The 14,152-nt window shown below is 45.0% G+C and overlaps 1 protein-coding gene and 1 non-coding gene across 3 annotated transcripts; both read left to right on the forward strand.

Annotated features, from left to right (window-relative positions):
- Positions 1–662: 662 nt before the first annotated feature.
- Positions 663–14,135, forward strand: CWF19L1 (CWF19 like cell cycle control factor 1). Of its 2 annotated transcripts, XM_065749198.1 has the most exons (14): positions 663–721; positions 804–888; positions 1,257–1,335; positions 1,807–1,908; positions 2,655–2,869; positions 7,326–7,444; positions 8,171–8,255; positions 8,999–9,139; positions 9,226–9,337; positions 10,621–10,700; positions 11,571–11,780; positions 12,546–12,662; positions 13,778–13,875; positions 13,991–14,135. In XM_065749198.1, the coding sequence occupies exons 1-14, from the start codon at positions 699–701 to the stop codon at positions 14,133–14,135; spliced, it is 1,611 nt and encodes a 536-aa protein (XP_065605270.1). In that variant the 5' UTR covers positions 663–698. The 2 variants fall into 2 exon arrangements, with proteins under 2 accessions (XP_065605270.1, XP_065605271.1); XM_065749199.1 differs by lacking the exons at positions 663–721; positions 804–888; positions 1,257–1,335; positions 1,807–1,908; positions 2,655–2,869 and adding an exon at positions 7,048–7,169.
- On the forward strand, positions 12,237–12,379 carry LOC136056863 (small nucleolar RNA SNORA12). Its single transcript, XR_010622981.1, has one exon. It is a non-coding gene; the product is annotated as a small nucleolar RNA SNORA12 (small nucleolar RNA).
- Positions 14,136–14,152: the final 17 nt, after the last annotated feature.

The following is a 14,152-nucleotide window of genomic DNA, read 5'->3' on the forward strand; positions in this document are numbered from 1 at the left end:
AGAACTTTTCCCCTCTGCAAAAGCTCCTTCACTAGTCTTGAACACTTCTTTCTTTGTCAAATTCTGCCTTCAAAAGGGGAAGGGTAAATGCACAGAGTTTCTTCCTGCCTCCAGAAATTGAGTTTTTGGGATGCGTAAGATTTGGCTTGAATTAATGTCCTCTTAGCTAAAGGATTTCCTTACAAAGTAATCAGGGACAGCATCAGACTTGGATCAGATCAGCAGACTTTGCTGGTATTTGCTGAGATAGTTAATGCAGCACAAGGATGTTAACAGAAACTTAGGACCTCCTTCCTACTTTGATGTCTTTTCAAGTGTGTCAGTGAACAATATTACATCTTCTAAAAGAACTTGGATCTGTTTGATTTGGCACTTTATTGCTCACTCACATTATTGGCACCATTCCCTGACAGTCTGTTTTTCCAGCCACTAACTCGGGAGCCTTCGAGACTGCCTTGCCAGCCAATTGCTCACCCCCACCACTACGTCTTTACCTAGCTCACATTTTGTCCAGACGAACACTGTAAAAAACAGCGCTGAAAGTTTCGCCGACAACCAAAAACTACACCGCTGGCACACGCCAGCACAGCGCGCACGCTTCAGCACCCGGGGCCTCGGTGGGGCGGGGCGGCGGCGGAGCGCTATGCGCGGTGCACCCGGAAGCGACGGCCGGGCCGGGTCGGACTCGGAGTTCCGCCATGGAGGCGCTGCCGCTGCGAGTGTGAGCGGGGCGGCGCGGGGCGCGGGGGACGAGGTTGGGTCGTGCCGTGCTGTGGCGGTTCCTGAGGCTCCGTCTCCTTCAGGCTGGCGTGCGGCGACGTGGAGGGGAGGCTGGAGACTCTCTTCGGGCGGGTCCGGGCCATCCAGGGCAAGAGCGGCCGCTTCGATGTAAGGCTGCGGCGGGGTCGGTGAGCGGGGCCGGGAGCCTTCGGGTCGGGCAGGTGGCGGGTCTCGCTCACCCCCTCTCCGACTGCTCCCTGCGTGTGGGTGCCCGCGGGGCCAGGGTGCCCCTGCCGAAGCTTGATGTGCCCTCAGGTTTCTTTGTGCTGCGCTGAGGGCTTGGGAAGCAGGAACCTGTGGGACGGGAGTGCTGCTCCTCTTTTAACGAGTGTAACAGTACCACCGAGTGCAGAGCCTTTTCCTTTCGCCGTGGGGAGGGGGAGATGCACGGTACCTCAGAGTGAAGCGTTCCACCGCAGAAGCGCTCTGCCTTGACTTCGGTGCTGTGCGACTCTTTCTTGATGTGGTGTTTGCAGATGCTTTTGTGCGTTGGGAATTTCTTTGGCTCCACTTCTGATGCCGAATGGGCAGAGTATCGTTCGGGGGCCAAGAAAGGTAAGGAAGGAGCTGTCGCTCCCCATATCAAATGTATTGGGGTGCTGGGGGCTGTGCTGTCAGAAGGACCGCTTACCCATGTCCTGCTTGGCTGTGCAAGCTGTCCACATGAAGCTGCCCCATTTGCTGGTTATGAGTGAGGTCTCGACACAGGGAACCTAAGCAATCTCATATAGCTGGACTGTGGGAAGTGGAACTAAATCTTGTGTCACTCTAGAGACAATGTAGGCCATGGATCATTTAGGGGTACCATCTAGAGGATGCTCCTTAAAGCACTGGTGAGGAGAAAAGCATTTTGTTCAAACAGCAGGTTTGGAGGCCTTTTTCTGAAGGAAATTTTCTTATTCTGTGTTTAAGGCTCCTTGGCACACTGAGGAGCAGTGTTGGGATGGCTCTGATTCCTATTATGTGTAGATGAATTTCACTTCATGTACCGTATACCGGGCTGATCACCTGTTGTTTCTTCTTCAGCTCCAATTCCGACCTTCGTGCTTGGCGCTAACAACCAAGAGACCGTGCACTGTTTTCCAGATGTCACTGGCTGCGAATTAGCTGAGAACATCACTTACTTAGGTAGTGTACTTGTATGCTGCTGCTTTCAAGAACATTTTGTCATCTTTGTGCTTTGACTCACCCCTCCTTTTTTTTTTTCATGAAGTTTTAAGGTGGCATCTCTTACTCTGGCACTGAGACTGGAATTTAACTTCACATTGAAGGGCTGATATATCTGCTCTGTGAAATACAAGTGTTCCTTTTTGTTGTCATCATTGTCTAACACACTCCAAATGTTGCTACCCAAAATAAAAAGCGGTTGAAAGTGTCTTTTGATTGAGAACATATTCCTGTCCCGTGCCTCTGTTTGTGCAGTGAAGATTTCCTATATGAAGCCTAACTGTGCTGAGCTGTGAGGTTGTACTGGAGTAGCAAAGACAAGAAGTATAATCGTTAAAAGTGGCAAAGCTGCAGCAAAACTAAAAGGAAAGGTTAATTTCTTTATAGAGTGCTGTCTGACAAAAATAGTTGCTAAGAAACTTGCAATTGGCTTTTTTACTTTGTCTTCATACCAAGCTTTTGTTGTCAATTGACTGTAGGGAAGCAAGGTAGTGGTGAGGAGAGAAAACTCGAGATAAAACAACAGGGTCCGAGCCATTGCATTAAAATGTCTTTCCCAGAGTTTATGAACATAGAAAATGAGCTGCCTGTAAGAAGGGTTTCAGTCAAAGTAAGGCAGGACTTCTAAATCTATCTCTCTGCTTCTGATACAAATGAGATCACTTGCAGCTTTTAAATCTCAGGTGTGTGCTTTTGTGTTCATGCAGGCCGTCGAGGTCTTTTCAGTGGTACTTCAGGACTACAGATCGCATACCTGAGTGGCACCGAGTCTCAGGATGAGCCAACTCCTGCTTACAGCTTTAGCTCGAAGGATGTGACAGAATTAAAAACGTCTTTGTTATCAACCCCAGACTTCAAGGGTGTAGATATATTGCTGACTTCCCCTTGGCCCAAAGATGTTGGGATTTATGCCAACAGCACAGTAAGTCTTCTGTTTTCTGGAGAAATGTATTTCCAGATATATCCTACAGTGGCATTTCTGCTTGCAGAAGAACCCTCCTGATTGCTTTTGTTTGTTCTTTTTGTCTGTTTTTGTCTGTTTTTTTTTGTCAGTTTGTTTTTTAATTTACTCATGTAAGGGCTTTGTAGGATAGTTTCCTAAAAGAGCTTTCTTTCCATGGACGTGACAACAATTTGTGTAGAAAAGTTGATGTTTAATAACTGAAGGTTCTAGCATGCTAAGCTCAGGCCATGAAGCCTGAGTATCTCCTGGAGATACTGTTCATTTGGAGTTGTTTCTGTTTCAGTGAAGTCCTTGTCCTACAGACTGGGCCCCACTGGGATCACCGAATTGAGTTGAAACAGACCTCTAGAGGTCATCTAGTGCATCTCCCCTCCAGTAAACAGAGACATCTATAGCTATATCTGGGTACTCAGCTCCCTATCTAGCCTGCCCCAGGGACAAGGCATCCTCTGCCTCACTGAGCAACCTGTTCCAGTGCTTCACCACTCTTACTTAAAAAAAACCAAAAACCTTATATCCAGTTTAAAAATCCCCTCTTTTAGTTTGAAACCATTTCATCTTGTCCTATCACAACAGAGTCTGCTTAAAAGAGTCTGTCCCTTTCTTTCTTACAGCACCACTTTAGAGACTGAAAGGCCACTGTCAGTCTCCCCAGAGCTTTTTCTTCTCCAGGCTGAACAGCCCCAGCTCTCTCAGCCTGTCCTCGCATGAAAGGTGTTCCATCCCTTGGGTGATTTTTGCGACCCTCCTCTGGTTGCACTCCAACACGTCCACATCTGTCCTGTACTGAGATCTCCCCATCTGGATGCACTACTCCACGTGAAGTCTCACAGCACTGAGCAGAGGGCTAGGATCACCTCCCTCACCCTGCTTTTGATGCAGCCCAGGATACTGTTGGCTTTCTGGGCTGTGAGGGCACACTGCTGGCTCATGTCCAGCTGCTATCCATCAGTGCTTCCAAGTTCTTTTTGGCAGGGCTGTGCTTTGTCCTTTCCTCCCCTAGCTTGTATTGACAGTGGGGCTTGGTACAGCCTTGCTTTTTTGAACCTGTGTGTTCACCTGGGCCCACTGCTCAAGGTCTCACTGGATGGCATCCCCTCCCTCAAGCAGGTTAATTGCAACACACCACTTGGTATCCCCTGCAAGCTTCCTGAAGATGTGCTCAATCCCACTGTGAATGTCATTGATGAAGATATGAAAGAGCATAAAGAGGATTCTGACTCTGCAAAGGCAAAAACAGTTGCACAGTTATGATGCATAAGAAGCATGAGGCTGCAGTTGTCTCCTTACTTTTCTGCAAGTCTTCGTGCTGCCAGGATGCTCATGTTGTTTCATCAGAGGTACAATTCATCCTAATTCTAGAATGCCTTTTTGCCTCTGTACTCGAGGATTCCTTGATCATTCTTCAACTGGTTGTGCTTTGCCTTAGATTTAAATGGGTTTCTTTCTTCACTAGCTTGTTTGATTGAAGGAGGTTATAGAAATATTAGGTTTTTATTCCTTTAAATTTTGAAAAGTTTTTTTCTTGTTACAAATATTGTTTTCTGTAATATCTTCATTGTGGCACTGTTCTGGTCTCTCAGCAGTTTTAGTCTGATCTACGTGACCACCTTGACCTCAGAGCAGTATACTAAAGGAGACTTCCTTAGTGATTTCTTCAGCAGCACTGACTGCTTTCTCTGCTTTCACAGCTTACTTCAGTCCAAACTTAGAAGGTGGTCAAAATGATCACTCAGATTTTTTTAGCCTTTTTTTCTCTTCAGTTGTTTAATCAGTAGTGGAAACTTGTGTCAGACTTTCTCAGTACTTACATGCCAGTGCCTCTTGCCAGATACCCTTGCCAAACACAGGCTACTACTTAAAATTTACATCAGGCATGGATGCTAGTTTGTGCCTTTATATGGCATGTGAAAGGAAAAAGGAAAAATTACATCTCAGGTCCCTCAAGAACAGCTTTCACTTTGGCACTGGAAGAGTCCAGAGATGTAGAAGTGTTGGTTTTAAAGGAGCTCTGCGGTCTTCTGATCCAACTTCCACCTTGAGTTGATGTTGCTGTGAGAGTGCCACAGGTGTTTCTTCAGTATTTCTTGATCCCTCTAACCAGCCTTTCTGATACTTGCGAACTTCAGCTTTACCAGAGTAAATGTGAGTGATGTCATTTACATCAAAGTTGAATCCCATTCACTGGGGCACCTCCAAGAGCTTGCTAAAATGGAGTGAAATGCTATGTGTAACAGTTTTCGCTTCCTTCATGTCTTTTGACTCCTAAAAAAAAATACAGGGTCCTGTCTCTGAAAGCATATAGTTGGCCTTCTGGGCTCCAAGCATGCACTGCTGGCTCATGTCCAGCTTCTTGTTCACCAGGACGAGTCCTTCTCTGAAGGGCTGCCCTCATGGAGTTCTTACTCTGGTCTGTATAAATAAGTGGCATTGCCCCGGCCCAGTGCAGTACCTTGCATTTGACCTTGTTGAACCTCATTAGGTTCCCATGGGCCCATTTCTCCAGCCTGTCCAAGTCCCTCTGGATGGCTTCCCTTCCATCCAGTATATCGACTGCACCACTCAGCTTAGTATTGTCTGTAAAGTTGCTGAGGGTGCACTCGATTCCACTGTCTGTCATTGATAAAGATGTTGAAGAGCACCGGTTCCAAGACCGACCCTTGTGGGGCACCACTTGTGACCGGCCTCTGCCCAGACATAGAGTCGTTGATCACAACCCTTTGACTGCAACCAGCCAGCTACTTCTTAATCCATTGAAAAGAGATAAATTGTGTCTAGATCTTCGTGTTGAGATGCTCTGTAGTAGCATATTGTTCCACTCTTGGTTTCCCTCAGCTTGCTTATCTGCAGATGTGCTGTTTGGATTGACAGATGAAAATATTAGTAAATATAATACACAAATAGCCATCTTGCTGAAATGTGTGCTTCAGAACCTGAAGATTTCAGTATCAAGTCTCAGATTCCTTTGTATGCTAAGACACTGAAATCCCATCAGTCCAATAACAGCAAATTTAAGGATTGAACAGTAAGTTCTGCTTTTTCCTACCTGAAGCTTCTTGTTCAGTAAAAATGGTGTGAGAAGCTAAATTGTGTGAATGAGAATGAACACCTTGGAGAAGTTTGTGAGTTACCTTTTCCCGAGATGGTTCTTAGCTCTGACCATTTTCAGTGGGACTGGAACCGGCAAGACTTCAGCAAAGGTCCTGCTGTTATCCTCTGCTATGCCAACTGCAGGGGCAGCAGAAAGAAGTACAGAGAGGAAATCTGCTTTCTTGGGAGTAGGTAGATGCCTGTACAATTACATTTCTTGTTGAACTCCGTGAGGTTCCTGTCAGCCCATTTCTCCAGCCTCTCCAGGTCCATGTGGATGGCTACACAGCCCTTTGATGAGTCAGCCACTCACCCCATGTTTATGTCATCTGTGAATTTATTGAAGCTGTACCCTACTCTATCATCCAGGTCGTTATTGAAGATGTTAAAAAGGACTGGACCCAGTAGTGTCTCCTGGGGTACTGGTCTCTAATGAAAATTTGCACCGTGGACTTCTGCCCTCTGGGTCCTACTGTTCAGGTAGTTTTCATCCCAGTTCACTGCACATCCAGCCTATACCTCAGCAGTTTCTCTATGAGGATCTGCTAGGGGACGCTGTCAAAGGCAATACCCATGGCTCCCTACTTATTCAGCAGGCTGGTTGTTTCATTACAGAAGCTCATCAGATTGGTCAGGCCTGACTTCTCTTTGGTAAAGTGATGCTGACTATTCACAATGATTTTCTATTCTTTCTTGTGCCTGGAAGTAGTTATTTTAAAAAATTACCAAAAGTAATACTTTGTAGGTAACAGGTATTGTCAGTTTCTGAACATCTCTTTTCCCCTCTTCTTTTCTGTCCTTACTTTACTTCTCAGTCTAAGGCTAATGGGGAACAGACAGCATAAAAGTAGTTTTAAGCCTGCTTTTTGGTTGTGTCTTATTTTGCTTTGATTTCTCACGGATGGGAGAAAACATTTTGCTTGCCTGGTAAACTTTAGTGTTTTCCTGTTCACTTGACTCACCCACTAAAGCTCTGGCAATATGGGAATGAGGTTAAAATGTGTCTTAATTATTTTGACTTATATTGCTTTTTGCCAGAACTCACTTTATGCTGTACTAGCTTCACAAGATCAAGAAAAGGAAAATAGGGCAAATTTGTATTGGTGAAATGAGTGGATGCAAACCTTGAGTACTGAAAATGATGCAAATGAGTAGACTTAGGTTGGAGGTAAGAAATCAAACCGTATTCACTAACGTACTTTGAGGAATGGCAACAGCCATAGTTATAAACTCTACTTTTCCAGCAAGCAGGTCAGTATAAGCAAATTTTTTTCACTGTAATCTGACAGAGTTTTCAAAATAAAACTTGTTTTATGTTTTGTAGAGAGAAATAGATACCATGAAATGTGGTTCCGCATTAATATCTGATTTAGCTTCAAGTGTCAAGCCAAGGTATCACTTTGCTGCGCTGGAGAAGGCCTATTATGAAAGACTTCCTTACAGGTTTGTAAGACATTGTGAAATCTCATTTATTTTGAAACAACGAGTTCAATTTTTAGAGAACGCAGGAGGAAAACTTCAATGTAATTTTATGAAGTCTTCTGGCCCCTTTAAATCTCTCTTTTTCCAATAGAGTTGAGATTGTTTCTCAGATGTCGCTTCTGATCACAATTCCTGCTGCCTCAAAAACTGTGCAGTCCCTGATAACACTTACCCTAGAATGTCCAAGTGAAGCTGATGGCAAATCACTTGTTCAGAGTTCCATTTCAGAAGTGTTCAGCCTAATTTCAGGGATACCTCTGAACGTGTATTGTGGAAAAGCTCTTGTACAGTGAAGAATTTTGTGTCTTCAGTTAAAACTTTGTATACAAAATGTGACTGTTGACATGATGTAGGTGTCAGAACAACCTTTGAAGAGAACTAAGGCTGTCCTGTGAATGCTGCCAAAGATTATTACTCTTATCATAGCAAAAACACATTAAAATGGAAGTTGTTTTCAGTCTAGTTAAATATCCTCTCAGCTGTGTGTTTGGCTTGCTGTGAGATCTCATTTTGGTCTGCGTGGTTATTGGTTGGTAGATCTCTGAAGTCTTTTTGTTCCACCTTATTGTTCTGATGAAAGTCTACATGTAACTGATGTAGTGTCTTGAGTTCCTTTGTGGAAGTCATGTGCTTTTTCCACTATCCTTCAAGTATACGCCAGTACAGTCAAGTTTTGCTTCCATACAGAAATCACTCAGTGCTGCAGGAGACCCCACAGCATGTGACCAGGTTTATTGCTCTTGCCGAAGTCGGCAATACAAGCAAGAAAAAGGTATTTATACACTTGAATCTTCTTTCCTTAAGTACAAATAACGTGGCAGTAAGCCCAGATTTAGCTAGTCAGTATGGATCGTGCCAAAGTGGAGGGATCTGACTCTGCTGAGTAACATTTGCCCATCATGTCAGATGGGTACAGGTCTAATGGCATTTAGCTGGAAGACAGCTGCAAAGGAAAATGGCCAGAAAGCTGCCATCCTTCCCTCTTCTTCAGCTGCTTTAGATAATTTTCTCTTCCCATGGCTTCCTTTAGGAAGGAAACAGTTGACAGGGGAACTCTCACAAATCACTTAACATAACTTTTGGGGTGGCGTAGGTTGCTTATTTTTTTAACCTTTAAAAAAAGTTAGAGAGTATTGATACAGAAGGATGTTCATGGAATCATAGAATCATAGGGGTTGGAAGGGACCTCTGGAGATCATCGAGTCCAACCCCCCTGCCAAAGCAGTTCCCTACACCAGGTCACACTGGTAGGCGTCCAGGTGGGTCTTGAATATCTCCAGAGAAGGAGACCCTACATCCCCCCTGTGCAGCCTGTGCCAGTGCTCCTCACCCTCACCGTAAAGAAGTTCTTGCGCACATTCGTGTGGAACCTCCTGCGCTGCAGTTTCTGTCCGTTCCCCCTTGTCCTGTCTCCACACACTGCTGAAAAGAATGTTGGTAGTTTACAGCTGATTTCTTCAGAGCTGCAGTCATTGCAAAAGCTTTCTGTGTTTGAGCCATCTGTTTTCCTTCCAGTATCTCTATGCATTCAGCATTGTTCCCATGAGCTTGATGGACCCTACAGAGCTGGTAAAACAGCCCCAGGATGTTACTGAAAATCCATACCAAAAGTTGCAGAAGGGGGCACAGAAGACTAAAGTACTTGGGTGTGCGGAGGTACTGCTGCAGTCTGCTGCATGGGTATGCTCTGTGACTCTCTGGGATGCAGGTACAAAAGGTTTTGGCTTTTGTTTTCTAACAAGGAAGAAACAGCACGTCAGTTTTTCTTTGATTTGAACAAGCATCAAGGGAAGAAACGTCCCTCAGATGGGAAGGATAAAGGGAGCTCCCAGCCTAAGCAAGCCAAAAAACCTCGTAAGTATGTGGAGGCTTTTTTACCCAAAGAGCTTTACTAGAGGTCCATCCCATTTTATCTCAGGCTGTTGAGCTCTTCATGTCACGTTCAAAATGTGCTAGGTGGTGTGGGAATGCAGAGGAATGAACAGGCACGTTTCCTAGAGACTTGACAGTAAGTAGTTAATTAAAAGTCAAAGTTACAGTTTATAAACTAGATCTGAGGAGGTTGAGCTAGTGCTGTTTACCTTGTGAAGCAGGCTGGCCTCTAAACTTGACAATGGGTAGTTCTGCGGACTAACGTGTACTCTTGAATACACTAGTATGATTTCCTTCTGTTGGTAAGAAACTTCAGAAGACTATGGGAGACTCTTAGACTCAAAGATACATTGGGTTGGAAAGGACCTATGAGATCATCTAGTTCAACCATCCTCCTATCACCATCCCTACCCACTGAACTACTAAATCAAATCCCTCAGCACCTCATCTAAACACTTCTTGAACAGCGCTAGGGATGGTGCCTCACCCACCTCCCTAGGCAGGCCATCCCAGTGCCTGACCACTCTTTCAGAAAAAAAATGTTTCCTCAGGTCTAATCTCAATCTTCCCCGGCGCAACTTGTGGCCATTCCTTCTCATCCTTTCCTGTCCTGTCCTCACACTGTTTTGCTCAGATACAAACCCCAGACTTGGACCTTTGGTTTCCTGTGGTCCTTGGCAGAGCCTTATCTCATACTGCATTTGTAAAGCTGCTTTTCTGTTCTTGTGCAAAGCCTGCAGCTGTGAATGTGGTGTTTGACCCTAATAAAAGGCCTAGCTTATCAATGCCGTCAGTTTATATTAAGGGTCAGATCAGGTATTGCAATTTAGGTGTGGAATCACATGTTTTCAATGTGATAAATAGGCCAGAACTAGCATGTGTATTTGACAGCATCAGTCCTTGTTTATACATACGTGGTAGTTTCACCTCATGCTGATGTGTTTGTTTAAATTAACTGGTGCTTTTTTACTACTGAGCTGTAAGCACTATGTTCCTGAAAACAATGTTCTTCCAGTAAATTGGAGCACTCAGTGACAGTGTCAATCAGCAAGTCTGTGAGACTGCCACCTGCTTCTCTCTTAAAGGAACTTCCTAGGGGGCATCAGTTCTTTGGTCAGGTCTTGCTTCCCAGAGCTCTGCCCTTCAGCTCTGCATCAGCTGGAAAGGGGAGCTGGAAAACGCATCTCTTCCAGGTCTTGTTCCATTCCTTGTTCTAACCAGCAAGCTTTATGCAAACACTTGTTTCTCTTTCCTATCCCATAAAGCACAGCCCACAGGGCCCTGCTGGTTTTGTCTTGCTAGCCCAGAAGTGGAGAAGCACTTGGTTGTTAGCATTGGCACACACGTAAGTACATTCTTTCCTACATGCCAGCAAAATCATGCTAAGATGTAGCAATATTTATTTAAAAAATGAAAAAAAAGCAAACAGTCTTTATTTGCAGCTGACTCGGTTTTCTTTTCAGTTTCTTTGCATTCACCCATACAAAAGACATAAATAGATAGTCACAAATCTTTTGAAAAATAAAGCATGACTCTGTTTTGCTTGAGCAGATGAATTACAGAGACAGAAGACTTTTTGGTGTGGCAACCTTATAATCTGCCAGAACTCAGTGTAAACTGAGATTTCTGTGCCTGCAATAGGATGCACTGGCTGGAGTTACAGCAAAAGCATCTGGAATGACTAGTTCTGTTTTTTTCACATGCAGATTAAACAGAAGAGAAGGCAGCTTTTACATCAAGATCTCAAAGTACATCTTAGAGGTTAATTAAATCACTGGTACCTTTGCTTTGTCCTTGCCTTTGTATGGCATATTCTACTTGAAGATGCTGCAGTGGCAACTGTATCTGTTTTCAGTTTGAAAGTAGGTAGATAGGGATTTTTCTCGTCAATGTAAGAAATTCTGGCAGCAATGGAATTCACTCAGTTTCACTGAGTTCACTCAGGTGCCTTCCTGCAGGCCAGACATTCTCTGGCACTTGAAAAAAAAGTTGTTAGAAGTTATTTTTAACCTTTTTCACTCTCTCAATCCTCTAGTAATTAATGACTAGCTAATAAGTAGTTCATAATAAGTGATGCAGAGGAGAAAACTACTGTTTCTGAGGCAGAATTGCTAGACTGGGGAATAGTTAAGAGTGCAGCCAGAGCACAAGTGAATTTCCACAATATGGTAAATGTTGCTTATAGTGAATAACTATGTGTATTGTTTCACTCTAGTGCTACCTTGCCCTGGCCAAGGGTGGCTTATTACCTGATCATGTGTTGATTTTGCCTATTGGGCACTATCAGTCGGTGATTGACTTATCTTCAGAGGTGATGGAAGAAGTGGCCAAGTACAAATCTGCCCTGAAAGAATTTTTCAGAAGCAAGGGAAAGAGATATGTCTTATTTGAAAGGAACTATAAGAGTCAGCATCTGCAGTTACAGGTATGGTTTCATTGTACTCCTACGAGGATGCAACTGTGCTCTTCTCCATGACTGAACTGAAAGAGAAAGCTCACTTTCAGCTTTGTCAGAGTATGCGGAAGCATTTTGCCCACAGACAGAGGCAGAACAAAACCAAAACCGATGTGTGTGATGGTTCTGCCACAATCCTTAAATTATTCATATTATAGCAGCACAGCATCAACTGTGTTGAGTGGGCAAGGGAAACTCCTCCCTGCATAAATATGATTTAAAAACCCCACAGGGATTCCAGGCAAGGTTTTAGAACTGGTTTCTTACTCTAATCTGCTCCCATGGGCACACAAGCTGCTGTGTGCTCACCTTGCAATTGGAGTAGGCTGAAAATGTAAGGATATGTGCAAAATGCTAGTCATTATTTACCAATATCAGCCCTTAGTTTGATTTTTTTTTTCCTTGTGCATGGGTCAGTTAGTGGTTTATTGTGGTGGTTTCTTTGTTTGGCAGATCTGTAATGGTATCAGAGCGGCCTGGAACTACCACAGAGATCAGAAAGGAGGGAGGCTGTGCTGAGAACTTTTTCAGGCTCTTAGTTCTCAGCTTTTTATTCAACTCCTACAGGAAAGTTCTCATAAGTTTAAATCTGTACAGGCAGGTGCTCACCCATCCTGTTTGATGACATTGAACAGAACTGAGGAGCATACCAGCTTCAGTGATGGACTGTGATTGCTTTCTGCAAGGCAGTGGTTTCCCTCATCTATACTTCTTCAGAAACATTTGTCTCTCCAGGTGATTCCTGTCCCATTGGACTATACTTCTGAAGACATTAAGGAGTGCTTTATTACACAGGCACAGGAGCAACAGATTGAACTGTTAGAAATCCCAGAGCACTCGGATATCACGCAAGTACGAGATACTTCAATCTTCCTTCACCTCTGTCCCATCGGGGCTGCTCTTTCCCTCTGCTCTTACACCCTCGTGGGGTAAGATTAAGCTGTTTGGAAGCAGACTGTGGTAGACTTGATTTGGAGCCCACATGCCAGTTGTGTTCAGCTCTTCATGAAGTTCCTGACAATGTCATAAGACATGTTGCTTATCTGAAGTTTAACAAGTCCTTTGTCTGTAGCATTTGTTAACTGCCCTCAGTGGGCCTCAAGCATATATCTTCTTTTCATTTGATGGAAGTATGTGCTGCTAGGTTTGTTCAGCACTTCCGTCGCAATGCAGATTGCTAAGATGTCCCCTGGTTTCCTCTGCCTAGTGTTGAAATTCAGAATATAACTAAGGTTTGTGCATCATCTTTGTGTGTGACTTGAATGGCAGGGGTGTAAGAAATAACCCTGGTCACTTTACTCTAGCCTTGTGTAAAGCCTGCTAAACTCACTCCTGCCAAACACCAGCCCCCTTCCAGCATCACTGTGCATCAGGTAGTTTTAATTTCCTGCAGATAAGAGTTCTCTAATCTGAGAAGTGCAGATGGACTCTCTTCACATTGTTTTACTCTTTTTCCTCTACAATATACCATATTAGCCCAGGCAGTTCTGATCCAGGCTTTGTTATTTACTGTTCCTGTAGCGCAATCTGCAGAGTTAAATGAGAAAAAATATTAAAGCAGTGAACTGTCTGCTGCCTTGCATCGTGAACGCACACTGTTCCAGCAGAAAGCAATCCATCACTTCCTCATCCTTTGGAGATTATGAGACGTACCACGTACGTGGTTTGGAATCTGTGCTGCAGTCTGGGTTGGCTTGTTTTGCTGAGTTTCCCATCCAAATAAATGCAGCTGGAACCTCTCTCACTCTGAGTGGCCTTCAGATGGGTAGGAGAGTGAGAAGCCTCTTTCAGTGTTTCATTAGTGAAAAAGCCTGGTGTGAATCTAAAGCCCGCTTGTGTGGCTTCCTGATGCGGGCAGGACGTGCATGCATGGCACCCTTGCAGCGTTCAGGTCCTGGGAAAACGCCTGGGGGAAACCTGCCTCCCTTTGGCACCAACAGGCCTCAGCTTCCCTCCTTCCTACACAGGTGGTGCGGCCAGGCACGCCGTACTTCTACGTGGAGCTTGACACAGGTGAGAAGCTCTTCCATCGCATCCGGGGCAGCTTCCCGCTGCAGTTTGGCAGGTAGGTGCTTCACTTTTCCCCTCTTCCTCCCTCCTTCCCCCCCCTTTTCCTCCCTTCTCCCAGATGTTCTCGGCACAAGGCGCTGTGCCGGGTGCTGATACCGTCTGTCCGGCAGGGCAGTGCTGGCCAGCGATGCCTTGCTGGCTCTCCCTCAGCGCTCCGATTGGCGCAGCTGCACGGCGGCCCGGCCCGAGGAGGCGGCGCAGGCCAGCGCCTTCCGCCGCGACTTCCAGCCCTTCGACTTCGCTTTGCGGGACTGACTTCGGGGTGGGCGGTG

The sequence above is a fragment of the Cyrtonyx montezumae genome, unplaced genomic scaffold (assembly GCF_038088225.1).
Source record: "Cyrtonyx montezumae isolate F1298 unplaced genomic scaffold, pur_monq_1.0 scaffold_59, whole genome shotgun sequence".
Classification (NCBI taxonomy): domain Eukaryota; kingdom Metazoa; phylum Chordata; class Aves; order Galliformes; family Odontophoridae; genus Cyrtonyx; species Cyrtonyx montezumae.